Consider the following 26,261-nt stretch of genomic DNA (forward strand, 5'->3'; position numbering starts at 1 on the left):
ACTGGTGCTGTGCCCTTTGAGGTTTCCTATCGTTGCTATAAAGCGTTTAAAAACATACACACTATGTGGCTGGCTGCTACTGTAACTTCCATTCATTATCTCTCTCGCCACAGAGGACAACAACTGGTACCCAAAAGAAAACATGTTCAGCTTTCAGACTGCTTCTACCACCATGCAGGCGTGAGTACCCAGGCCTCACACACATACACAGAAGCACACACACACGCACACACACACACACACACACACACACACACACACACACACACACACACACACACACACACACACACACATACAAAAATATAATATTAACAAACAAACATACCACATAGAGGACCAAACAGTTAGACACACACATATATGTACATAGACTAGTGCACACCCACACACATTCACATACATAATATCTCCCACAACAAGCCACAGTTGTCTACAGTAAGCTAGTTACAGTGAATCAGTGTGACCTTAGGGACAGATGCTTGTGCAGGTGCTAGCCCTGCTAACAACTGAACACCTGTCTCTCTGGGAACACACTGACATCCCAGCTAGCACATTTGGTTCCTTGGAAGTTGTGGGAACGTACATTTTTAATTTCCCATTGGCTCTGGGAACTACGTTTCCTGACTGGTAAAACTGAACGTTTTTTAAACCTTCTGAGAACGGAAGTGAAAATGTCGCCTGATCTCGGAGCGGAAATATTAGAGGTAGGTTCTGAGAATGTTTCACTATGGTTCCCTGACAGTTTTCCTGGTAGGTTTTATTACTGTTCTGAGAATGTTTCACAATGGTTCCCTGACAGTTTTCCTGGGAGGTTTTATTACTGTTCTGAGAATGTTTCACTATGGTTCCCTGACAGTTTTCCTGGGAGGTTTTATTACTGTTCTGAGAACATGTTAACATGACACAGCATCAGTGAGTTTCAAACCTATGATCTTCTGTTCTTTACCCTTGGAATTAGTCCAATGCACCACCAGGATGGAGCTAGTAAGGCATCTTAAAAAGCTGTTTATTTTAGTCTATTCAAACAGACCCCATTTCAAAGGAAACAAGCCCTCATTAAGATCAGGTGTGGACAATTAGTGGGCGCGCCAACACACCTGAACACAATTAACAAGATAGAGGATAGAGAGAGTTATTTTAACATTACTAATGCTTTCTTGCGTTTTTTATGGAACATGTTCTTAACGTTCTGAGACCATGACATTAAATAAAACCATGAGGAAACCTACAGACAAACGTTATGCTGATTTTAATCAAAAAACACTCTCTGTTTGTTATAGAGGGACAAGATTAATATGAGATGAAAGGCAAGTTCCTAACACACTAGAGCTCTGTGAGCCGTCCACAGTAATAGGGGCAGACGTTTTGATCAAGAGAGACCTTTAGAAAATATATACATTTTCGATAACACTAAACATACAAATATGTATTTTACAGTTATAAGGAAAGTGAAATCTTATAGTTAGTTGTTTTATAATTTGATTATACTATATTTAGAAAGCATATAAGTAATTTGAAGCCTTATACAGTTTTGTTGAATAGGAAATACATCATCAAATATTTCATATTTTAATCATATTTGTACTGTGTACTTGAGCTTGTATCCTCAAAAGGGACTACATCTCAGCAATGTATTCCAAAAAAACCCCAGAAAGGTGAGATTTGAACTTTTCTTGGCGAATGAAGCATTACTACTTATTGTTTATGGCCCTCTCATGATAACTAATTACTTTTGGGGATTATGTAGATTACATTTTAGATTACATTCAGTTACATTTAACTGGTTTTAAATAGAGGAGGAAAGCTGTATGAAACGTTATGCTGAAGTACTGAAATTCCAACAGAAGAATGTCATTTCTTAACATTCTCTGAACTATTTTAAAACATTCCCAATTTCAATCCAAAACATTAACCAAGTTCAAACATGTAACCATGTTTGAACTTTTAGGAAATGTCCTGTTAAAGTAATGAAATACCTAAAAAATATAAAAGATCCTTAAATATGCTGAGAATTTTCCAAAGTCAAGCAACTATCCTGCGTGTTTCCCAGAATGTTGTGGGAAGGTTGTATGCAAAATAACCATAGGACAACTACGCTCTCACCAAGATCTAAGAAACATATGGTTCTCAGAACATTATGTGCTAGATGGGTAGATGGGATGTCACTGGGACTCAACATCCAGAAAAAAGCAAAAATATCCTCTCTCTCTCTCTCTCTCTCTCTCTCTCTCTCTCTCTCTCTCTCTCTCTCTCTCTCTCTCTCTCTCTCTCTCTCTCTCTCTCTATCTCTCTCTCTCTCTCTATCTCTCTCTCTCTCTCTCTCTCTCTCTCTCTCTCTCTCTCTCTCTCTCTCTCTCTCTCTCTCTCTCTCTCTCTCTCTCTCTCTCTCTCTCTCTCTCTATCTCTCTCTCTCTCTCTCTCTATCTCTCTCTCTCTCTCTCTCTCTCTCTCCTTTAAAACACACACATTGTAATAGTCATGACCTATAGGATGTTAATGTCTTTCTCTCTCTTTCTCTTTCATGCACTTCTTTCTCTGACCCACTGCAGGATATCGTGAGTATCTTTGACCTGTTGAATCTAGCTTCCCTCCCGCTCCTAAACCCCCTTAACCCTATGACCTTTAACCCCATGACCTGTAACCCTTCCCTGGGCTGAGTGTTTCCCTGGGCTGAGTGCTCTACCAACAGTGAAATCATGTCCTAACCCACTACAACCCAGACATAGGCGTTGTAGTTAGCTGAACCCCTATGCAAAACAAACCCATGCCACTGACTGAAACCTTCACTAATCCACTACAACTGACTGCAACTGAGCCTTTAGCCAACCCCAAAAGCAAGCCATGGAAAAGGGCCTCTGTGCGCTGAGCCGTCCTGAGCCCTGTCACTGCAGCTAAACTTAGCTCTAATCCACACTGCAAGAAGACCCTGGTGCGATTGGCACAGACAGACAGCTAATAACCCATACCCAGCCGCAAGATGCAGACTGATCTGGCTGCTGCACTGTTCTCCCTCACCTCTGGCTGCTTGATACCTTCAACTAACCCACATGATCAACTCTTCAGCTAAACCCCAGCTGGCCCTAACTTCTGACGCTAACCTCCTTAACTAACTCAAACAAAGAGCCAGCATCCCAAATCCCGATGATGCAAACCTAGCCGTTACAGCTACATGCCCCAGAGTACTGTGGCTAAACCCTGCCAATACCCCCCGCCTCCCCTCCTCTTCCTCTTGCGCTACATCTCTCACCTCGTGCTAAGCCAGCATTCTCCCTATCATCCTTTCATTCTGTGCCACGTCCCGGCAGGGCTTTCCGGGGATTTGTGCAGAGAAAGAGGAGAGAGAGGGAGCTGGATTCGGCTGAAGTCATCCAGAGGTACCTACTGTGTTCCTGGCTGGTCAGGGTGTGCTGCTGTGCTCCAGTACTTGCTGACTCTCCCCATCCATTATCAATAGAATAGATGTAGACTCCCAGGAGGGGTAGAAAATAGCATGAGGCACCATGACGTTATTACTATAAGTGAGAGAAAAAAGTATCTAAATTGTAATATTGGGATGCAGACTCTATGCAATACATTTAAACTCTATATCTGCCATGGTATCCTTTATTTTTCTTAAGCTCACAACCATGTATGTATGGTGTATATATTTTTTTCAAAGTAGATTTGTTTAGGACTACCTCTGTGTGACCCTGATTTAGCCCACTGCAGTAAAAGCTTAACCCTAATTTGCTCCAGGGGCGTTGAACACATTTCACTGCACCTATCCAGTGTATGTGACAATGAAACATATCTCTCATTTATTCCATTCCAGCCATTACAATGAGCCCATCCTCCTATAGCTCCTCACACCAACCTCCTCTGGTGAGGTTGTACAATAGTATGGAACCTGGCTAGCTCATCGCTAACGTAGCTAAAAACTCACGATGAGCTTGGCTACTGTATATGAGGCATAGTTAGCAATGCAAACCAGGCTAACTGGACAGGTGACTTTGGGTGTGAACCCATTACCCTGGCAGAGTCAGTCAGATGGGCAGACGGATGAACGGACAGATGTTTTCCCACAATGCCAGGCTGCTGCAGTAAAAGGTCACTGTGGCACGAAGCTAATTAATGGAGGAGCAACACACCCCCATCCCCTCTGTCTTGACATGAAGAGGTGGAGAGAAAGAGAGAGAGGAGGAGAGGTAGAGAGAGGGAGTAGGAGCAGAGAGGAGATGGGGAATAGAGGGAGGATACGAGATAGGGAGATTGAGGGAACGTGAGGTGGGAAGAGGAGAGTGGAGAGATGGGAAAAGAGAGGGAGGACCAAGGTGCTTTGGAGCAGCCTTCAGCACACAAGACTCCCAATCAGAATATACACAGAGGGAGAGAGAATGAGAGTGAAAAGGATAGATAGTGCTGGAGGAGCATCGGATCGGCCCTCAGCGCGTGAGCAGCATAGAGAGATAGATGAAGGGAGAGGAGAGAGGTAGAGAGAGGACAGAGGTAGAGAGAGGAGAGAGGTAGAGAGAGGACAGAGGTAGAGAGAGGAGAGAGGTAGAGAGAGGACAGAGGTAGATAGAGGACAGAGGTAGATAGAGGACAGAGGTAGAGAGAGGAGAGAGGTAGAAAGAGGACAGAGGTAGAGAGAGGACAGAGGTAGAGAGAGGACAGAGATAGAGAGAGGACAGAGGTAGAGAGAGGACAGAGGTAGAGAGAGGACAGGGGTAGAGAGATGAGAGAGGAGAGAGGTAGAGAGAGGAGGGAGGTAGAGAGAGGAGAGAGGTAGAGAGAGGACAGAGGTAGAGAGAGGACAGAGGTAGAGAGAGGAGAGAGGTAGAGAGAGGACAGAGGTAGAGAGAGGAGAGAGGTAGAGAGAGGAGAGAGGTAGAGAGAGGAGAGGGGTAGAAAGAGGACAGAGGTAGAGAGAGGAGAGAGGTGTAGAGAGGTAGAAAGAGGACAGAGGTAGAGAGAGGACAGAGGTAGAGAGAGGAGAGAGGTAGAGAGAGGACAGAGGTAGATAGAGGACAGAGGTAGAGAGAGGAGAGAGGTAGAAAGAGGACAGAGGTAGAGAGAGGACAGAGGTAGAGAGAGGACAGAGGTAGAGAGAGGACAGAGGTAGAGAGAGGACAGAGGTAGAGAGAGGACAGAGGTAGAGAGATGAGAGAGGAGAGAGGTAGAGAGAGGAGGGAGGTAGAGAGAGGAGAGAGGTAGAGAGAGGAGAGAGGTAGAGAGAGGACAGAGGTAGAGAGAGGACAGAGGTAGAGAGAGGAGAGAGGTAGAGAGAGGAGAGAGGTAGAGAGAGGAGAGAGGTAGAAAGAGGACAGAGGTAGAGAGAGGAGAGAGGTGTAGAGAGGTAGAAAGAGGACAGAGGTAGAGAGAGGAGAGAGAGAGAGAGAGAGGAGAGAGGTAGAGAGAGGAGAGAGGTAGAAAGAGGACAGAGGTAGAGAGAGGAGAGAGGTAGAGAGAGGAGAGAGGTAGAGAGAGGAGAGAGGTAGATAGAGGACAGAGGTAGAGAGAGGACAGAGGTAGCGAGAGGACAGAGGGAGGAGAGCCGGTGACTCATCCCCAGCTGGCTGAGTGGGCGGAGGGGTGTTTTCTCCTTCTCTTTCATCCTCTCATTAGCCAACGACCTGCTGCATGTCTCTTCTGTGGGCATGCAGAGAAAAAGAGGAGAGGAGAGCTGGTCTCTGTTCTCCATTCTATCAGCTCACACTCACACCATCCGTCACGCAACGATAGTGATGAGGCTTGCTCTTTTTTAGGTTGAGGGGTTAGGGAATGTTTGAAAAAGCACTGTTTTAATCACAATATAAAACTAGTCTGATCCCGCTCTCTCTATCTCTCTCTCTCTCTCTCTCTCTCTCTCTCTATATCTATCTCTCTCTCTCCCTGTCATCCTCATGTCTCACAATTCTCCACCCATACGCGGTAGCTATGTTTGACCCTGTCTTCATTAGACATGTTGTTGTCCTGGCGAACAATCACAAGGCATTCTGAAGAGATGAAAGGAGGAGAGGAAATGTTTATATATTAGAAATGAGCTATTATACAGAATGAATGGCATGAATAAGGAACGGCAGGCAGGCAGTTAAGAGGGGGATACAGACAGAGTACACAATGATATTGGTATTGGTTGTTAGTGAAATGTCACTCAAAGCTATGAAGAGGCGTAACGCTTTAAGCTGGTCCATGAAGAAGGCTTCTGTATTTTTCTCTTTGATCTTGGCTAGCTATTCCCCAAACTGGGGTACGCGTCGGGGGTACGCCAAATAAAAATGTGATTCATGTCCTTTTTTTTTACAACATTTTTTCTTCACATTTTCAAACAGTCCATTTAGTGAGGCCCGCCTCCATAGAGACATATACCAGCTCTACTGGTAGTACTGCTACTACCAGCAGTACTACACCTGCACCTGTCGACAACGCACGTTGTTCTGCTTCCACAAACACATCCAATGCTAGCATCAGTAATTCTACATTTTTTGTTAGCCCAGCTAGCATGGACACTGACAGTTGTGAATCTGATGTAGCCGAAGAGCTACTTCCCCCTTACCCAGGAAAGCACCGAATAACAGACAGGGACGTTGGACCATCGAAAAGCCGCAAATATGATGAGAACTACATTGATTTGGGGTTCACTTCTATTGGGAGTAGTGCCTTTCCTCAGCCACGGTGTGTTATATGTGCAAAAGTACTATCTCACAACTCGATGAAACCTTCACTCTTGCGCAGACATTTTGAAACAAAACATGACAATTTGAAAAATAAGCCACAAGTTTTTTGAGCGAGAATTAAGATGACTTTCGAGTAGTAAGACGTATAAAAGCAACAGATACCATTAATAAGAAGGGGCTAGAAGCGTCTTATTGTCACGGGATACTAGGAGTGGTGGGTTGGAATCAGGCGCAGAGAGCAGGGTTCAGTATATCGTGATTTATTCTCCGGCCAAAAAACGGTCACGCCAACATACATAGAACAGACCAGCCCAAACACAGGACCAAACAGTCCGGAGAATACACACATGAAACCACAACCAACAGAGTAACAAAAAACAATCCTGCACAAAACAAGGGCGGGAGAACCTACTACATATAAGGACGTCAATTAAACTAAAATACACACAGGTGAAACTAATAAGACAAAACCAACAGACAAACGAAAAAGGGATCGGTAGCGGCTAGTAGGACGGTGACGACGACCGCCGAGCACCGCCCGAACAGGCAGGGGAGCCAACTTCGGCGGAAGTCGTTACACTTATATGGTGAGCTACCGAGTGTCTAGGACAGGCAAGCCCCATACTATTGTGGAGGACTGCTGCCGCGGATATGGCTGGGACAATGTTGAGGAAAAGGCCAACAAAAACTATACATCAGTGACATGGCAGGAGATGTTTTGAAACAATTACTGCTTCGCATACAAGCCAATGAATTCTATGCGTTACAGCTGGATGAGTCAACAGACGTGGTGGGCCTGGCACAGCTCCTGGTATATGTCTGTTACATTTATGGGGGGTCAACTAAGGAAGACATCCTCTTCTGCAAACCACTGGAAACCAGGACAACAGGAGAGGATATTTTTAAAGTACTGGACAGCTTTGTGACATCAAATGGACTTCGGTGGTGAAATTGGGTTGGTATCTGTACTGATGGCACAAAAGCCATGACAGGTATACATAGTGGAGTGGTAACGGGCGCGCAAGCAGTTGCTCCTGAAGCCACTTGGGTACACTGCAGCATCCACCGAGAGGCTCTTGCTGCCTAGGGAATGCCTGACAGCTTGAAAGATGTTATGGACACTACAGTGAAAATGCTTAACTTTGTTAAAGCAAGGCCCCTGAACTCTCGTGTATTTTCTGCACTATGCAAAGATATGGGCAGTGACCATGTAACGCTTTTACAACATACAGAAGTGTGCTGGTTATCAAGGTGCAAAGGATTGAAACTTTTTTTTAAATTGAGAGACGGGCTTCAAGTTTTCTTTACTGACCATCATTTTCCCTTGTCTGACCGTTTGCATGATGATGAGTTTCTAACACGATTGGCCTGGATGATGTTTTTTCTCGCCTGAATTATCTGAGTCTAGGATTACAGGGACTCTTTGCAACTATATTCAATGTGTGGGACATAATTGAGGCTATGATTAAGACGTTGGAGTTCTTCTCTGTCTGCATTAACAAGGACAACACACAGGTATTTCCATCATTCTATGATTTCTTGTGTGCAAATGAACTCAAGCTTACGGTCAATGTCAAATGTGATATATTGAAGCACCTGAGTGAGTTGGGTGCGCAATTACGCAGGTACTTTCCCGAAGCGCATGACACAAACAACTGGATTCGTTATCTCTTTCATGCCCTGCCTCCAGTCCACTTACCGATATCTGAACAAGAGAGCCTCATCGAAATTTCAACAAGCGGTTCTGTGAAAATTTAATTTAATCAGAAGCCACTTCCAGATTTCTGTATTAGGCTGCGCTCAGAGTATCCTGCCTTGGAAAATCGCGCTGTTAAGACACTGATGCCCTTTGCAACCACGTACCTAATGTGAGAGTGGATTCTCGGCCCTCACTAGCATGAAAACTCAAAATATAGGCACAGACTGTGTGTGGAAAATTATTTTAGACTGAGACTCTCTCCAATACAACCGAACATTGCAGAGTTATGAGCATCCTTTCAAGCACACTCTTCCCATTAACCTGTGGTGAGTTATTCACAATTTTCGATGAACAAATAAGGTTTTATATGTAAGATGGCTAAATAAAGAGCAAAATTATTGATTATTATTATATTATTATTTGTGCCCTGGTCCTATAAGAGCTCTTTGTCACTTGCCATGAGCAGGGTTGTAACAAAAACTCACACTCATTCTTAGGTTTAATAAATGTATTGTATTGTGTGTGTGTGTGTGTGTGTGTGTGTATGTGTGTTTGTGTGTGTGTGTGTGTGTGGCAGGCTTACAATGATGGCAAAAAACACCATTTGAGAGTGCGCTGCCCCTGGTGCTAGAGGGGGTACGCAGCTGGAGGTTGAATGTTTGTAGGGGTACGGGACTATAACATTTTTGGAAACCACTGATCTAGGCTACTGGTTCAAACATCTCTAATCAGAAACATCTGACAAAGGGCAGTAGTGTTACATGTAGCAGCAGGTACATATATACGGTTATGTAGCAACAGGTACATAAATACGGTTATGTAGCAGCAGGTACATATATACGGTTATGTAGCAGCAGTGGAATGGTCCAATGTTACTTAAAACACTCATCTGACAGACCTAAATTATGAAATCATTTCTTAAATCTTTAATTTAAAAAAATGTTGTGCACGTCTCTGTCACACTTTTTATCTTATTGTGTACGTCACAAATGGCACCCTATTCCCTACATATATACTGCACCTCTTTCCACAGTGCTCTGGTCAAAAGAAGTTCACTATGTAGGGTGCCATTTGGGGCACATACACTCTCTTTCCCTTATTAACTCACTTCCTCCTCTAAATTATTCTTCCCTTCTTTTCCTCCTCCTCCTCCTCCTCCTCCTCCTTCTCCTCCCCCCTCCCCCCCCCCCCCCTCCTCCTCCCCCTCCTCCTCCCTCTCTCCCCATCTCCATCTCCTCATGCCCAATCTGCCCACAGGAACTTCCGGAAGCATCTTAGAATGGTGGGCAGCAGGAGAATGAAGGCACAGAGTGAGTCACAGTGTTACTGTGTGCTGTGTGTTCTCCCAACATGTCCTCCCCCCATCAGTGGTTTTGTGTCTTGTTGTCTTTGTGTTTATGCATGGCCCTGTGTGTGATGTGCGCTATCTCTATGTATATTGGTGTGTGGCATGCCGTTGTGCACCGATGAGTGTGTGTGTGTGTGTTGGCTCACGTTTGATGAACCTGTGTTATTGCTGGTGTTGAGGCATAATCAATGCTGGATATGCTAATCGTTAAGCTAACGAATGAAATATCTCCCCAGTCTCTCATTGGTGAGGCTGCGTTTGTTACACCTAACTAAACTCATCCACCCAGGGATGGTACCTGTGTGTGTGTGTGTGTGTGTGTGTGTGTGTGTGTGTGTGTGTGTGTGTGTGTGTGTGTGTGTGTGTGTGTGTGTGTGTGTGTGTGTGTGTGTGTGTGTGTGTGTGTGTGTGTGTGCGTGCACGTGTGTGCGCGTGAGCATACGTGTGCGTGTGAGCATACGTGTGCGTACATTGTGTGTGTGTACAATGAACCGTGTGTTGGGTGTTCAGGGTGTGTGTGTTCAGGGTGTGTGTGTGTTCAGGGTGTATGTGTTCAGGGTGTATGTGTTAAGGGTGTATGTGTTCAGGGTGTGTCTGTTCAGGGTGTGTCTGTTCATGGTGTGTGTGTTCAGGGTGTGTGTGTGTTCAGGGTGTGTGTGTTCAGGGTGTGTGTGTTCAAGGTGTGTGTATGGTGCATGGGTGTGTGACTTTCTCTCCCCACATTCACTAGCATTTGCCGAGCGTAGAGCGAAGAGTTTCAACCGCTCCTGGAGTGACCCCACCCCTGTCAAGAATGACTCTTCACATGACACCAGAGACAGTGAGTCAATACAGTCACACACATTAATAGACACTCACTAATAGACACTCACTAAGACACACACAAACAGGCACAAACATTACTATACACACTTACCACGTTTAACTCTGTACCATTTATTCCATTCCAGCCATTCAGGGATGCAAACTAGTCACCTTTCGGCAAAATTCGCCGTTTTGAATCCAAAATAGGTGACCTATGTGATTCATGTAGATCTAATGAGAAATGTTTGAAACTTGACAGTAACACGTATGTGTGAGTGAGGGGGATTGTCATTTTTTTACTCATTGAACGTTATTTTTGCACACATGTAGCCTTGTGCACTTGATCAATGTCTACCATAGTGGCCACTATAATAGAGCAAAAATAGAATGCCTGTTTGTTTAATTCTATTTCTACTTACAGATGTTTTTATTTATGTGCAATATTTATGTGTGTGGTCACAAGCATTCTATTATAAATGCTGTCATGGTAACAAGTGTTCTATTATAAACGCTGTCATGGTAACAAGTGTTCTATTATAAAGGCTGTCATTTTAACAAGCGTTCTATTTTGAAGGCTGTCATGGTAACAAGTGTTCTATTATAAAGGCTGTCATGGTAACAAGCATTCTATTATAAAGGCTGTCATGGTAACAATAGTTTTATTATAAAGGCTCTCATGATAACAAGCGTTCTATTATAAAGGCTGTCATGGTAACAAGTGTTCTATTATAAAGGCTGTCATGGTAGCAAGTGTTCTATTATAAAGGCTGTCATGGTAACAAGCGTTCTATTATAAAGGCTGTCATGGTAACAAGCCTTCTATTATAAAGGCTGTCATGGTAACAAGCGTTCTATTATAAAGGCTGTCATGGTAACAAGCGTTCTACTATAAAGGCTGTCATTTTAACAAGCATTCTATTATAAAGGCTGTCATGGTAACAAGCGTTCTATTATAAATGCTGTCATGGCTAACTGTAATATTAGTGGGGGTTTTCTCAAGATTTGAGTGTAGTAAAGTCTAGGCAACAATTAACATTGGATTGCTTTCTTTAATTTTTTTTTTTTAGGTTGACATGAAGCACTTTTTATTTTACACACAGACTGATCATGTAGATCATATTCTTTGTTGTTTAATTAGTTTAAACCTGCATTTCCTCCTCCTAGCAGGGATTTATTGCATGTTTCAGTGCAACAACAAAAAAGTGTCACCTTTTTGGACTCTCAGCAGTTTGCATCCCTAGCCATGACAATGAGCCCATCCTCCTTTAGCTCCTCCCACCAGCCTCCACTGATACACACACACACTCACATACAGGCACACACACAGACAAACACACTTATACACTCACACACAAGTACAAGTATGCTGAAGCATTTATGGTAAAATACACACACACACTAATCGGCTGTCCCTGCTGTTGACTTTGACCCTGTCTGTCTGTCTCCTTCTGACCGTGGGTATGTCTCCAAATTTGTGATGCTCTCTCTCTTTCTCTGTGAGTATTTGTCTCAAATGGTCTGGGAGTGTGTGAAGTGCCGGTCTGGGAGTGTGTGAAGCGCCGGTCTGGGAGTGTGTGAAGCGCCGGTCTGGGAGTGTGTAAGGCGCCGGTCTGGGAGTGTGTGATGCGCCGGTCTGGGAGTGTGTGAAGCGCCGGTCTGGGAGTGTGTGAAGCGCCAGTCTGGGAGTGTGTGAAGCGCCAGTCTGGGAGTGTGTGAAGCGCGTCTGGGAGTGTGTGAAGCACCGGTCTGGGAGTGTGTGAAGCGCCAGTCTGGGAGTGTGTGAAGCGCGTCTGGGAGTGTGTGAAGCGCCGGTCTGGGAGTGTGTGAAGCGCCGGTCTGGGAGTGTGTGTGTATACGCACTGTATGTTTATATGTCTGCATGTCTTTTTCTCTGTAGTCTCTTGAATGTTTTTCAATGTTTGTGTGTTTGTTTCTGTTTTTCCATCTCCTTTGTGTCTCTGCGTCTCTCACAGTCTGATGATAGAGGTTACTGTTTATGACATTGAAATGGCACCAGGTATATTTGTGTCTTGAAACGTTCTTCTTCTCTGACAGCCCAGTGTTTTTTTCCTAATGATTGGCACAAGCTGTTGATCTACCCTGTCACCTTTCCCATTCTCTTTTTTACCTCTGCTTTCCTCTTTGACTAGACTATTTTCCTTTATTTTTTTCTACTTCCACCTATTCCTCTGGATGGTTGTTATCCTCTGTCACTTCACCTCTGTCTTTCTTTGTCCCTCACTGTCACTTTCTACTACCATCTTTCTCTCTCCCTGCCACTCTCTCTCTCTCTCTCCCTCCATCTGCCTTTCTCTCTCCCTGCCACTCTCTCTCTCTCCCTCCATCTGCCTTTCTCTCTCCCTGCCACTCTCTCTCCCTCCATCTGCCTTTCTCTCTCCCTGCCACTCTCTCTCTCTCTCTCTCCCTCCATCTGCCTTTCTCTCTCCCTGCCACTCTCTCTCTCTCTCTCCCTCCATCTGCCTTTCTCTCTCCCTGCCACTCTCTCTCTCTCTCTCCCTCCATCTGCCTTTCTCTCTCCCTGCCACTCTCTCTCCCTCCATCTGCCTTTCTCTCTCCCTGCCACTCTCTCTCTCTCCCTCCATCTGCCTTTCTCTCTCCCTGCCACTCTCTCTCTCTCCCTCCCTCCATCTGCCTTTCTCACTCCCTGCCACTCTCTCTCCCTCCATCTGCCTTTCTCTCTCCCTGCCACTCTCTCTCTCTCCCTCCATCTGCCTTTCTCTCTCCCTGCCGCTCTCTCTCCCTCCATCTGCCTTTCTCACTCCCTGCCAATCTCTCTCTCTCCCTCCATCTGCCTTTCTCTCTCCCTGCCACTCTCTCTCCCTCCATCTGCCTTTCTCTCTCCCTGCCACTCTCTCTCTCCCTCCATCTGCCTTTCTCTCTCCCTGCCACTCTCTCTCTCTCCCTCCCTCCATCTGCCTTTCTCACTCCCTGCCACTCTCTCTCCCTCCATCTGCCTTTCTCTCTCCCTGCCACTCTCTCTCCCTCCATCTGCCTTTCTCTCTCCCTGCCACTCTCTCTCTCCCTCCATCTGCCTTTCTCTCTCCCTGCCACTCTCTCTCTCTCTCCCTCCTTCCATCTGCCTTTCTCACTCCCTGCCACTCTCTCTCCCTCCATCTGCCTTTCTCTCTCCCTGCCACTCTCTCTCTCTCCCTCCATCTGCCTTTCTCTCTCCCTGCCACTCTCTCTCCCTTCATCTGCCTTTCTCATTCTTTCTCTATTATTCCATTGCTTGCTTTCTCTCTGTCCATCTCTTCCCCTCCTCTACCTCCCCCTCTCTTACTCCATGTCTCCCCTCTTCTCATCCAATCTTTCTCCCGTCTCCTCCCCTGCTTTCTCTCTAACGTTGTGCCTGCTCTCTTTGTTGGGGGATAGGTGGGGACCTGCCAGCCTCATGTGGGACTCTGGATGAGGGGGAGCGTGAGGACCTAGACTGGGAGGAGGAGAGGGAGATGGAGAGACTGGCCTGTGAGGGAGATGACTTCATCCCACCTAAAATTATGGTGAGGAACTAGGGTTGAACATTTCTTCTAACTTTCCCAAAGTTCCCAGGTTTACCCAAAGAGGACTGGCTGCATGTGAGCATGTTTACTGTGTTGGAATGTCACGGCTGTCATGATTCTTTAAGATATGAATGAAAATAGGAGATTGACAAGAAGCTAACAGCCTACAGGAGAGGCAGCAGAATCTGGAGGATGCTCATCTTCTGTCAGGTGATACAGGGAGAAAGTAGAGAGAGAAAGAAAGGGGAAGAGAGAGAGATGACAATGATTATGAAAGAACAAAATAAAATGTGTTTTATGCTGAATTCTGTAATTCCCAGTGGAAAGATAGATTACACCTCAATTAGTGACATAACTCTGGAGGTCGAGGGGATAATTGTATTTTTCTCTCAATGGGATCCTGCTATGTTATGTGAGTGCCAAGTAGTACTCAAATGTACTCAAAATACCTTATATTCTTTGATCCTTAACTGATTGAAATAAAATGGAATTGAATTCAAGTGGAATCCTGTTTGATACCAGTACATACGCTGAGTGTACAAAATATTGGGAACATCTGCTCTTTTCATGACATAGACTGACCAGGTGAATCAAGGTGAAATCTATGATCATTGATGTCACTTGTTAAATCCACTTCAATCAGTAGAGATGAAGGGGAGGAGACAGGTTCAAGGAGTTTTAAGCCTTGAGACAATTGAGACATGGATTGTGTGTGTGCCATTCAGAGGATGAATGGTCAAGACAAAATATTTAAGTGCCTTTGAACAAGGTATGGTAGTAGGTGCCAGGCGCACCGGTTTGAGTGTGTCAAGAACTGCAATGCTGCTGAGTTTTTCACGTTCAACAGTTTCCTGTGTGTTTCAAGAATGGTCCACCACCCAAAGGACATCCAGCCAACTTGACACAACTGTGGAAAGCATTGGAGTCAACATGGGCCAGCATCCATGTGGAAGGCTTTTGACACCTTGTAGAGTCCATGCCCTGATGAATTGAGGCTGTTCTGAGGGCAAAATGGGGTGCAACTTAATATTAGGAAGGTGTTCCTAATGTTTATACACTCAGTGTACAATGCATCTTGGCTACACAGACAGACTAGTGTGAATAATGAATGTTCAGGTCCCTACAGGCACTGGTTGACAGACAGAACACAGCAGAGTCACCTCTTAATCTTCTTCTCTCTTCTTTCTCCATCTCTCACTCTCAGCTGATCTCCTCCAAAGTCCCCAAGGCAGAGTACGTTCCCACCATCATCCGCAGGGATGACCCCTCAATCATCCCCATCCTCTATGTGAGTGGCTTTCTCTCTCACACACACACCGTCACCCTGTTCTCTATGTGTCTGTATGCACAGGTGATAAATCAGTTATCATGTATAATATTCAGTGAAGGATATTGACTTTATAATCTCTGTCTCCAGGACCATGAACATGCTACGTTTGATGATATCCTCGGTGGGTAAACTGCCCTTTATATGACTTTGTTTGTTAGTTCTGTTAAAATCTTCATCCCAAATGGCACTATATTCCCTATATAGCGCACTACTTTTAACCAGTCCTATAGGCCCTGATCAAAAGTAGCGCACTATTTTATATTTTTACTTTATTGAACCTTTATTTAACTTGGCAAGCCAGTTAAGAACATATTCTTATTTACAATGACGACCTACCCCGGCCAAAACCTAACCCAGGACGACGCTGGGCCAATTGTGCGCCGCCCTATGGGACTCCCAATCACGGTCAGTTGTGAAAGAGTCTGGAATCGAACCAGGGTCTGTAGTGACGCCTCTACAACTGAGATGCATTAACTTAGACCGCTGGGCCACTCAGGAGTAGTGTGCCATTTGGGAAGCAGACCATGTTTGTGGAGTGAGACACATTATGCAGTGAAAATGATGCTGTGTTCCATATTGCTGTCTTTTAGTGTGAGGAAATCTATTTTTACTGTACTGCTTGTTGCTCTCATTCTAACCTCTCTCTTTTTCTCTCTCTTTTTCTCTCTCTAACCCCTCTCTGTTTCTCTCTCTCTAACCCCTCTCTGTTTCTCTCTGTCTCTAACCCCTCTCTTTTTCTCTCTCTTTCTTCCTCTAACCCCTCTCTTTTTCTCTCTCTTTCTCTCTCTCTAACCCCTCTCTGTTTCTCTCTCTCTAACCGCTCTCTGTTTCTCTCTGTCTCTAACCGCTCTCTGTTTCTCTCTCTTTCTTCCTCTCTAACCCCTCTCTTTTTCTCTCTCTTTCTCTCTCTTTAACCCCTCTCTTTTTCTCTCTCTTTCTCTCTCTCTAACCCCTCTCTGTTTCTCTCTCTCTAACCACTCTCTCTTTCTCTCTCTCTAACCACTCTCTCTTTCTCTCTCTCTAACCCCTCTCTTTTTATTTCTCTTTCTTCCTCTCTAACCTCTCTATTTTTCTCTCTCTTTTTCTCTCTCTAACCCCTCTCTGTTTTTCTCTCTCTAACCCCTCTCTGTTTTTCTCTCTCTAACCCCTCTCTGTTTCTCTCTCTCTAACCGCTCTCTGTTTCTCTCTGTCTCTAACCCCTCTCTTTTTCTCTCTCTTTCTTCCTCTCTAACCCCTCTCTTTTTCACTCTCTTTCTCTCTCTCTAACCCCTCTCTGTTTCTCTCTCTCTAACCCCTCTCTGTTTCTCTCTGTCTCTAACCCCTCTCTTTTTCTCTCTCTTTCTTCCTCTAACCCCTCTCTTTTTCTCTCTCTTTCTCTCTCTCTAACCCCTCTCTGTTTCTCTCTCTCTAACCGCTCTCTGTTTCTCTCTGTCTCTAACCGCTCTCTGTTTCTCTCTCTTTCTTCCTCTCTAACCCCTCTCTTTTTCTCTCTCTTTCTCTCTCTTTAACCCCTCTCTTTTTCTCTCTCTTTCTCTCTCTCTAACCCCTCTCTGTTTCTCTCTCTCTAACCACTCTCTCTTTCTCTCTCTCTAACCCCTCTCTTTTTCTCTCTCTTTCTCTCTCTCTAACCCCTCTCTGTTTCTCTCTCTCTAACCACTCTCTCTTTCTCTCTCTCTAACCTCTCTATTTTTCTCTCTCTTTTTCTTTCTCTAACCCCTCTCTGTTTTTCTCTCTCTTACCCCTCTCTGTTTCTCTCTCTCTAACCCCTCTCTGTTTCTCTCTCTTTCTTCCTCTCTAACCCCTCTCTTTTTCTCTCTCTTTCTCTCTCTCTAACCCCTCTCTCTTTCTTCCTCTCTAACCCCTCTCTTTTTCTCTCTCTTTCTCTCTCTCTAACCCCTCTCTGTTTCTCTCTCTCTAACCGCTCTCTGTTTCTCTCTGTCTCTAACCGCTCTCTGTTTCTCTCTCTTTCTTCCTCTCTAACCCCTCTCTTTTTCTCTCTCTTTCTCTCTCTCTAACCCCTCTCTGTTTCTCTCTCTCTAACCGCTCTCTGTTTCTCTCTGTCTCTAACCGCTCTCTGTTTCTCTCTCTCTAACCCCTCTCTCTTTCTCTCTCTCTAACCCCTCTCTCTTTCTCTCTCTCTAACCCCTCTATGTTTCTGTCTCTCTAACCCCTCTCTCTTTCTCTCTCTCTAACCCCTCTCTTTTTCTCTGTCTTTCTCTCTCTCTAACCCCTCTCTGTTTCTCTCTCTCTAACCCCTCTCTCTTTCTCTCTCTCTAACCCCTCTCTTTTTCTCTCTCTTTCTCTCTCTCTAACCCCTCTCTGTTTATCTCTCTCTAACCCCTCTCTCTTTCTCTAACCCCTCTCTGTTTCTCTCGGTTTCTCTCTCTCTAACCCCTCTCTGTTTCTCTCTCTCTAACCCCTCTCTCTTTCTTTCTCTCTAACCCCTCTCTGTTTCTCTCTCTCTAACCCTTGTCTGTTTCTCTCTGTTTCTCTCTCTCTAACCCCTCTCTGTTTCTCTCTCTCTAACCCCTCTCTGTTTCTCTCTCTCTAACCCCTCTCTGTTTCTCTCTCTCTCTAACTCCTCTCTGTTTTCTCTCTCTAACCCCTCTCTGTTTCTCTCTCTCTAACCCCTCTCTGTTTCTCTCTCTCTAACTCCTCTCTGTTTCTCTCTGTTTCTCTCTCTCTAACCCCTCTCTCTTTCTCTCTCTCTCTAACCCCTTTCTGTGTCTATCTCTCTCTAACCCCATCTATCTTTCTCTCTCTCTAACCCCTCTCTGTTTCTCTCTCTCTCTAACCCCTCTCTGTTTCTCTCGGTTTCTCTCTCTCTAACCCCTCTCTGTTTCTCTCTCTCTAACCCATCTCTGCTTCTCTCTCTCTAACCTCTCTCTCTTTCTCTCTCTCTAACCCCTCTCTTTTTCTCTCTCTCTAACCCCTCTCTTTTTCTATCTCTCTATCTCTAACCCCTCTCTGTTTCTCTCTAACCCCTCTCTGTTTCTCTCTGTCTAACTCCTCTCTGTGTCTCTCTCTCTAACTCCTCTCTGTTTCTCTCTCTCTCTAACCCCTCTATTTTTCTCTCTCTTTCTCTCTCTCTAACCCCTCTATTTTTCCTTCTGTTTCTCTCTCTCTAACCCCTCTATTTTTCTCTCTCTTTCTCTCTCTCTAACCCCTCTTTCTTTCTCTCTCTCTAACCCCTCTCTGTTTCTCTCTCTCTAACCCCTCTCTCTTTCTCTCTCTCTAACCCCTCTCTCTTTCTCTCTCTCTAACCCCTCTCTTTTTCTCTCTCTTTCTCTCTCTCTAACCCCTCTCTGTTTCTCTCTCTTCACAGAGGAGATTGACAAGAAGCTAACAGCCTACAGGAGAGGCAGCAGAATCTGGAGGATGCTCATCTTCTGTCAGGTGATACAGGGAGAAAGTAGAGAGAGCAAGAAAGGGGAAGAGAGAGATGACAATGTTTTATGAAAGAACAAAATAAAATGTGTTTTATGCTGAATTCTGTAATTCCCAGTGGAAAGATAGATTACACCTCAATTAGTGACATAACTCTGGAGGTCGAGGGGATAATTGTGTTTTTCTCTCAATGGGATCCTGCTATGTTATGTGAGTGCCAAGTAGTGGTGTTGGTTTTAATCTTGGCTGGGAACTTGAAAAGCTACATCTCTGTGGGGTTCTTAGGGAGGTCCAGGGCATCTGTACCTGTTGAAGAATAAAGTGGCCACATTCGCCAAGGTGGAGAAAGAGGAGGACATGAGTCAGTGAGTGTCATCAGTCTTACTCTTCATACAGCAGCCATAGTCCTTATACCTGGTGTGTCCCAAATGGCACACGACACTACTTTTGACCAAAGCCTTATGGCCCTATGGGTCCTGGCAAAAAGTAGTGCACTGCATAGGGAATAGGGTACCATTTGGGATGCGAACACAGTTCCTGTCTCTGTGTTGATACTGTTAGAGTAGCAGTATTGTTGTGAACCATGTCGTCCTGCTACAACAGGTTCTGGAGGAGGCTGAGTCGGTTTATGAGCAAAGTGAACCCTGAACCCAACCTCATCCACATTATGGGCTGCTATGTCCTAGGAAACCCCAATGGAGAGAAGGTACACTACATCTCTCACATGTTAAAACACACACACACCAGATCACTGTAGAAAAATTGGTGTTGACTGATCAGATCAAATGATGACATAAAGAGCGTTGTGTTGAACACTGTGTGATGTTTAACAGTGAGAATGGCAGAATGGTGAACTTACTGAATGTGTGATATTAGGATGCTTCTTGTGTAAATATTTTCCATTTGGATTTCAATGACACACACACACACACACACACACACACACACACACACACACACACACACACACACACACACACACACACACACACACACACACACACACACACACACACACACACATACACACACACACACACACACATACACACACACACACACACACACATACACACACACACATACACACACATATACACACACACACACACACACACACACTCCTTACTTTATGTGACTCAATATGGTGCCTTGCTTATATATGGAGAGAGTTGAGAATCGCTGACTTTCTTTCTCCCTCCTCTCTCTCTACTTCTCTCCCTCCTCTCTCTACTTCTCTCCCTCTTCTCTCTACTTCTCTCCCTCCTCTCTCTCCACGTTTCTCCCTCCTCTCTCTCTCTACTTCTCTCCTTCCTCTCTCTCTACTTCTCTCCCTCCTCTCTCTCTACTTCTCTCCCTACTCTCTCTCTACTTCTCTCCTTCCTCTCTCTCTACTTCTCTCCCTCCTCTCTCTACTTCTCTCCTTTTTCTCTCTCTACTTCTCTCCCTCCTCTCTCCACGTTTCTCCCTCCTCTCTCTCTCTACTTCTCTCCTTCCTCTCTCTCTACTTCTCTCCCTCCTCTCTCTCTACTTCTCTCCCTCCTCTCTCTCTACTTCTCTCCTTCCTCTCTCTCTACTTCTCTCCCTCCTCTCTCTACTTCTCTCCTTATTCTCTCTCTACTTCTCTCCCTCTTCTCTCTCTAATTATCTCCTTCCTCTCTCTCTACTTCTCTCCTTCCTCTCTCTCTACTTCTCTCTTTCCTCTCTCTCTACTTCTCTCCCTCCTCTCTCTCTACTTCTCTCCCTCATCTCTCTCTACTTCTCTCCTTCCTCTCTCTCTACTTCTCTCCTTCCTCTCTCTCTACTTCTCTCCCTCCTCTCTCTCTACTTCTCTCCTTCCTCTCTCTCTTACTTCTCTCCTTCCTCTCTCTACTTCTCTCCTTCCTCTCTCTCTACTTCTCTCCTTCCTCTCTCTACTTCTCTCCTTCCTCTCTCTCTACTTCTCTCCTTCCTCTCTCTCTACTTCTCTCCTTCCTCTCTCTCTACTTCTCTCCCTCCTCTCTCTACTTCTCTCCCTCTTATGGGTAAGAGCCCATTATCTCATCCTGAGTCATGTTTCTGGATTTAGCAGAGAGGCACATGGACCAAGTGACTGTGACAGGGGAGAGGTTGCTACATCATTCTCCACTTAAAGCCACACACACACACACACACACACACACACACACACACACACACACACACACACACACACACACACACACACACACACACACACACACACACACACACACACACACACACACACACACACACACACACACATAAACAGAGTGTTTACACACACATAGACACACTCTCTGCTAAAGTGCTTGGCGTTGTTAGGGCTCTCTGGCATCTCTGTTGTGAAGCTGTTAAGGGGAGTATACAGTACAGTAAAATGCAGAGGCCAAGATAGCTGTCTGCTTAAGCACTATTAACAACCCTCACAACCCTCTGGTCCCCAGGCTCTGCTCTGCCGTCCTCTTGGCTGTCTCCTCTCTCATTATTTGTCTGACTGTGGATCTAGAGACCACGGAAACAGACATTTGATGTCACAGGTTATGAAAGTGATCGTGTACATCTTATGTATGATGAGGGTAAAGACCGTATGTATATGTGACCTTGGTTTCTGCATCAGTGTCTGTCTGAAGGTTTGAGCATTTATTTGTGCATAGGAGGAGTATGTAGAGTGAGTGAGTGAGTGAGTGAGTGAGTGTCTCTGCCTGGCTGCCTGCCTGCATAGCTGAGCGTTTGCTAGTGCATGCGTGTGTGTGAGACAGATGCAGGACAAATGTTCACTCCTCTCCATTCCTCCTCTCCACTCCTCCTTTCCTCCTCTACACTCCTCCTCTCCTCTCCTCCCCCCCTCCTCTCCTCCTCTCCACTCCTCCTCTCCACTCCTCCTCTTCTCTCCTTATTTCCACTCCTCCTCTCCTCCTCTCCACTCCTCCTCTCCTCCTCTCCACTCCTCCTCTCCACTCCTCCTTTCCACTCCTCCTCTCCTCTCCTCCTCTCCACTCCTCCTCTTCTCTCCTCATTTCCACTCCTCTCCTCCTCTCCTCCTCTCCACTCCTCCTTTCCACTCCTCCTCCTCCTCTCCTCCTCTCCACTCCTCCTCTTCTCTCCTCATCTCCACTCCTCCTCTCCACTCCACTCCTCCTCTCTACTCCTCCTTTCCTCCTCTCCACTCCTCCTCTCCACTCCTCCTCTCCTCCTCTCCTCCTCTCCACTCCTCCTCTCCACTCCTCCTTTCCACTCCTCCTCTCCACTCCACTCCTCCTCTCTACTCCTCCTTTCCTCCTCTCCACTCCTCCTCTCCACTCCTCCTCTCCACTCCTCCTCTCCTCCTCTTCACTCCTCCTCTCCACTCCTCCTTTCCACTCTTCCTCTCCTCTCCTCCTCTCTACTCCTCCTCTTCTCTCCTCATCTCCACTCCTCCACTCCTCCTCTCCACTCCTCCTCTCCACTCCTCCTCTCGACTCCTCCTCTCGACTCCTCCTTTCGACTCCTCCTCTCCACTCCTCTCCACTCCTCCTCTCCACTCCTCCTCTCCTCCTCTCCACTCCTCCTCTCCACTCCTCCTTTCCACTCTTCCTCTCCTCTCCTCCTCTCCACTCCTCCTCGCCACTCCTCCTCTCCACTCCTCCTCTCCACTCCTCCTTTCCACTCTTCCTCTCCTCTCCTCCTCTCTACTCCTCCTCTTCTCTCCTCATCTCCACTCCTCCTCTCCTCCTCTCCACTCCTCCTCTCCACTCCTCCTTTCGACTCCTCCTCTCCACTCCTCCTCTTCTCTCCTTCTCTCTACCTTTCAGAGTTACAGTAAGGTCATGGTTCCTGCTCCACTGAACACCCTCTAAAAAAATGCAGCTAACCAACCGTTTCCTGCTCAGCAGTAGAGTTTTATCACATATTGACTGTGTGATATGTCATCATTTACAGTTTTAATAAGTACTCCTCCTATACTCAGAAATCTGGATCTGGGGATCTGACTCTTAGAATTCTCCTTCTTGACCTTGACCCAATACCCCCAGTGCATTATCATTCCATTTGTATTGGCCTTGACTCAATACCCGAGCGCATTATATTTGTATTGGCCTTGGCTCAATACCCCCACCACATTATCATTCTGTTTGTATTGGCCTTGACTCAATTCCCCCAGTGCATTATCATTCTATTTGTATTGACCTTGACTCAATTCCTCCAGCGCATTATCATTCTATTTGTATTGGCCTTGACTCAATTCCTCCAGCGCATTATCATTCTATTTGTATTGGCGCGGTGTCTTGACTTGAGGACACAGGTTGGCAGATCAGAAGAACAGCTTGGAAGGGCTTACTGCTAAGTGAAGACAGTTGTGCTCCCTGAAGAGAAATAAAGCTTCAATAAAACCCTAAAGCAAAGGCTCCTGGAATGAGAGTTGTCAGCCAGTATGTCTAGACAGATGAGCTAATTCTTTGATTGTCCTTGAGGGCAAGTCTCCAGAGGTGAGTATGGAGAGGTGTTCCTCAGAGCAGGCAGTGTCATCACAGAGTAGAGAAAAAGGAACACACATAGACTGGCAATCACTGGGTGCCTTTGAAACATTTTATTCTACACATGCACACTTTCTCTCTTTCTCTCTCTCTTTCGCCCTCCCTGTCACCCATCTTAGGTGAATGCACAGTTTTCCACAGCCGTAAAGCTTGGAGCTGGAGGCTCACTGTGGCAGGTGCTAGGTCCAGGCTCCTGGACCTCGGCAGGACCTCGCAGGGGGAAGAGCCAGGCTCTGAGGCCAGGCTGCAGGATTAATTGGTGTCTGTTCTTATTGTTGGCCAACAGCTGTTCCAGAAGCTAAAGAACCTGATGAGGCCTTACTCCATCGAATTTGAGTCACCACTGGAGCTGTCCGCACAGGGTGAGGACTGTCAGCTACACACGCACACACACACGCACACACACGCACACACACATGCACACACACGCACGCGCGCGCACGCACGCACACACACACACACACACACACACACACGCACACAGACCTAATCTAGATTTAATAAATCTAGGATTATATTTAATCAGAGATGTGTTGCACCACTTAGATGAATTAATCTGGTTTAATATTACATCATAATGGATTCACCAAAACAATGATGCTCTAATTCCATTTCTATGGAAACAGACCATCACTGGTCATTGCTAGCAAGCAAAGTGAGTTTTCACTGCAGACTGTTATAGAATTAATTGCACAAATTTTTTTTAGTTGTTGAATTTTTACCTCTTTTTCGTGGTATCCAATTGTTTTTAATAGCTACTATCTTGTCTCATCGCTACAACTCCCGTACGGGCTCGGGAGAGACAAAGGTTGAAAGTCATGCGTCCTCCGATACACAATCCAACCAAGCCGCACTGCTTCTTAACACAGCGCGCATCCAACCCGGAAGCCAGCCGCACCAATGTGTCGGAGGCTACACCGTGCACCTGGCAACCTTGGTTAGCGCGCACTGTGCCCGGCCCGCCACAGGAGTCGCTGGTGTGCGATGAGACAAGGATATCACTACCGGCCAAGCCCTCCCTAACCCGGACGATGCTATGCCAATTGTGCGTTGACCCACGGACCTCCCGGTCGCGGCCGGTTACGACAGAGCCTGGGCGCAAACCAAGAGTCTCTGATGGCACAGCTGACGCTGCAGTACAGCGCCCTTAACCACTGCGCCACCCGGGAGGCTGCACTTTTTGTCAAATTAGTTAGCTGGCTAGTTTACTTTTACAAACATGATAAACCAAAGTAACGTAACTGTTAATCGCACCAACAATACAGCAGATACACTGGCCTCCAGCGGCAGTTTTTACAATGAACACCTGGTCAATGGAGCGACAGGTTTCAATTTGATCCTGGTTTAAAGAATAATTACATATAACGAGGATACATTTGAAACTAAGCTTTGTGCAACATGATTAATAGATAAACCTGGATTTCAACCAGTTTAAGAGTTCATCCATGTTGGTGCAACACAACCTAGTATATTAAGGTGGACTCGCTTGAGGGGAACATCTAAACTAGCTCAGTCCTTGTATTTGTAACTAGATAAGGTGCCCTGTAGGGAAACACATCATTGAATGTTTACTTCTTTTATCTAGGAAAAGAGATTATTGAGATGTACTTTGACTTCCGTCTCTTCCGTCTGTGGAAAACCCGCCAGCACTCCAAACTCCTGGATTATGAAGATCTTTTGTGACGGGGCTCCAAGTCAAGTCAACCCTGTAGCATATATACAGTCTATACTGGGGCAGGAGGACCCACTGAACACCACTGCTCAACACAACTGTAACACCCATCATAACAGCTTTCATCCAGGAGAGGGCTGGGAGAGGTGGAAGAGGGGAAGAGGGAGAGGAGTGATAGAGAGGATGAAGAGGAGGAGGAGGATGAAGGGTGACATAGCAGCTTTCACAGTGCTGTGTGCCTAACCCATTATTTATTTGAACCCTCCTCTTCACCTCCTACGCAACCACAAAGGTCAGGGGTTAAAAAGAGAGAAACCAAGCCATAGGAATGCTAGAAGGACAAGGAGACCTGAAGAAAGAGTGATGGAGTATAAACGGAGAGACAGAGGGATGATCTTCGGTGCTCTCTCTTTCTCTACCTCGGGGGAAGGTGTCTGAGATGCTCTCTCTTTCTCTGCCTCGGGGAAGGTGTCTGAGATGCTCTCTCTTTCTCTGCCCCGGGGAAGGTGTCTGAGATGCTCTCTCTTTCTCTCCCTCTGGGAAGGTGTCTGAGGTGCTCTCTCTTTCTCTCCCTCGGGGAAGGTGTCTGAGATGCTCTCTCTTTCTCTCCCTCGGGGAAGGTGTCTGAGGTGCTCTCTCTTTCTCTCCCTCGGGGAAGGTGTCTGAGTTGCTCTCTCTTTCTCTCCTTCGGGGAAGGTGACTGAGTTGCTCTCTCTTTCTCTCCCTCGGGGAAGGTGACTGAGGTGCTCTCTCTTTCTCTCCCTCGGGGAAGGTGACTGAGTTGCTCTCTCTTTCTCTCCCTCTGGGAAGGTGTCTGAGTTGCTCTCTCTTTCTCTCCCTCGGGGAAGGTGTCTGAGGTGCTCTCTCTTTCTCTCCCTCGGGGAAGGTGTCTGAGGTGCTCTCTCTTTCTCTCCCTCCGGGAAGGTGACTGAGGTGCTCTCTCTTTCTCTCCCTCGGGGAAGGTGTCTGAGGTGCTCTCTCTTTCTCTCCCTCGGGGAAGGTGTCTGAGGTGCTCTCTCTTTCTCTCCCTCGGGGAAGGTGTCTGAGGTGCTCTCTCTTTCTCTCCCTCGGGGAAGGTGTCTGAGGTGCTCTCTCTTTCTCTCCCTCGGGGAAGGTGACTGAGGTGCTCTCTCTTTCTCTCCCTCGGGGAAGGTGTCTGAGGTGCTCTCTCTTTCTCTCACTCGGGGAAGGTGTCTGAGGTGCTCTCTCTTTCTCTCCCTCTGGGAAGGTGTCTGAGGTGCTCTCTCTTTCTCTCCCTCTGGGAAGGTGTCTGAGGTGCTCTCTTTCTCTCCCTCTGGGAAGGTGTCTGAGGTGCTCTCTCTTTCTC

General features: G+C 46.1%; 1 protein-coding gene across 1 annotated transcript in view; it reads left to right on the forward strand.

Annotated features, from left to right (window-relative positions):
• Positions 1-25,036, forward strand: part of LOC139409914 (NMDA receptor synaptonuclear signaling and neuronal migration factor-like) — a 49,609-nt gene extending 24,573 nt beyond the window's left edge. The window contains exons 4-16 of the mRNA XM_071155327.1: positions 114-180; positions 2,553-2,558; positions 3,309-3,377; positions 9,616-9,668; positions 10,437-10,526; positions 13,904-14,031; positions 15,236-15,319; positions 15,449-15,482; positions 18,687-18,757; positions 19,034-19,113; positions 19,352-19,454; positions 23,549-23,624; positions 24,848-25,036. Coding sequence (XP_071011428.1) covers positions 114-180; positions 2,553-2,558; positions 3,309-3,377; positions 9,616-9,668; positions 10,437-10,526; positions 13,904-14,031; positions 15,236-15,319; positions 15,449-15,482; positions 18,687-18,757; positions 19,034-19,113; positions 19,352-19,454; positions 23,549-23,624; positions 24,848-24,945 — 959 coding nt within the window. The 3' untranslated portion in view covers positions 24,946-25,036. The remainder of the gene's footprint in view (positions 1-113; positions 181-2,552; positions 2,559-3,308; positions 3,378-9,615; positions 9,669-10,436; positions 10,527-13,903; positions 14,032-15,235; positions 15,320-15,448; positions 15,483-18,686; positions 18,758-19,033; positions 19,114-19,351; positions 19,455-23,548; positions 23,625-24,847) is intronic.
• The last annotated feature ends 1,225 nt before the right edge of the window (positions 25,037-26,261 follow it).

Source organism: Oncorhynchus clarkii, chromosome 5 (assembly GCF_045791955.1).
Source record: "Oncorhynchus clarkii lewisi isolate Uvic-CL-2024 chromosome 5, UVic_Ocla_1.0, whole genome shotgun sequence".
Classification (NCBI taxonomy): domain Eukaryota; kingdom Metazoa; phylum Chordata; class Actinopteri; order Salmoniformes; family Salmonidae; genus Oncorhynchus; species Oncorhynchus clarkii.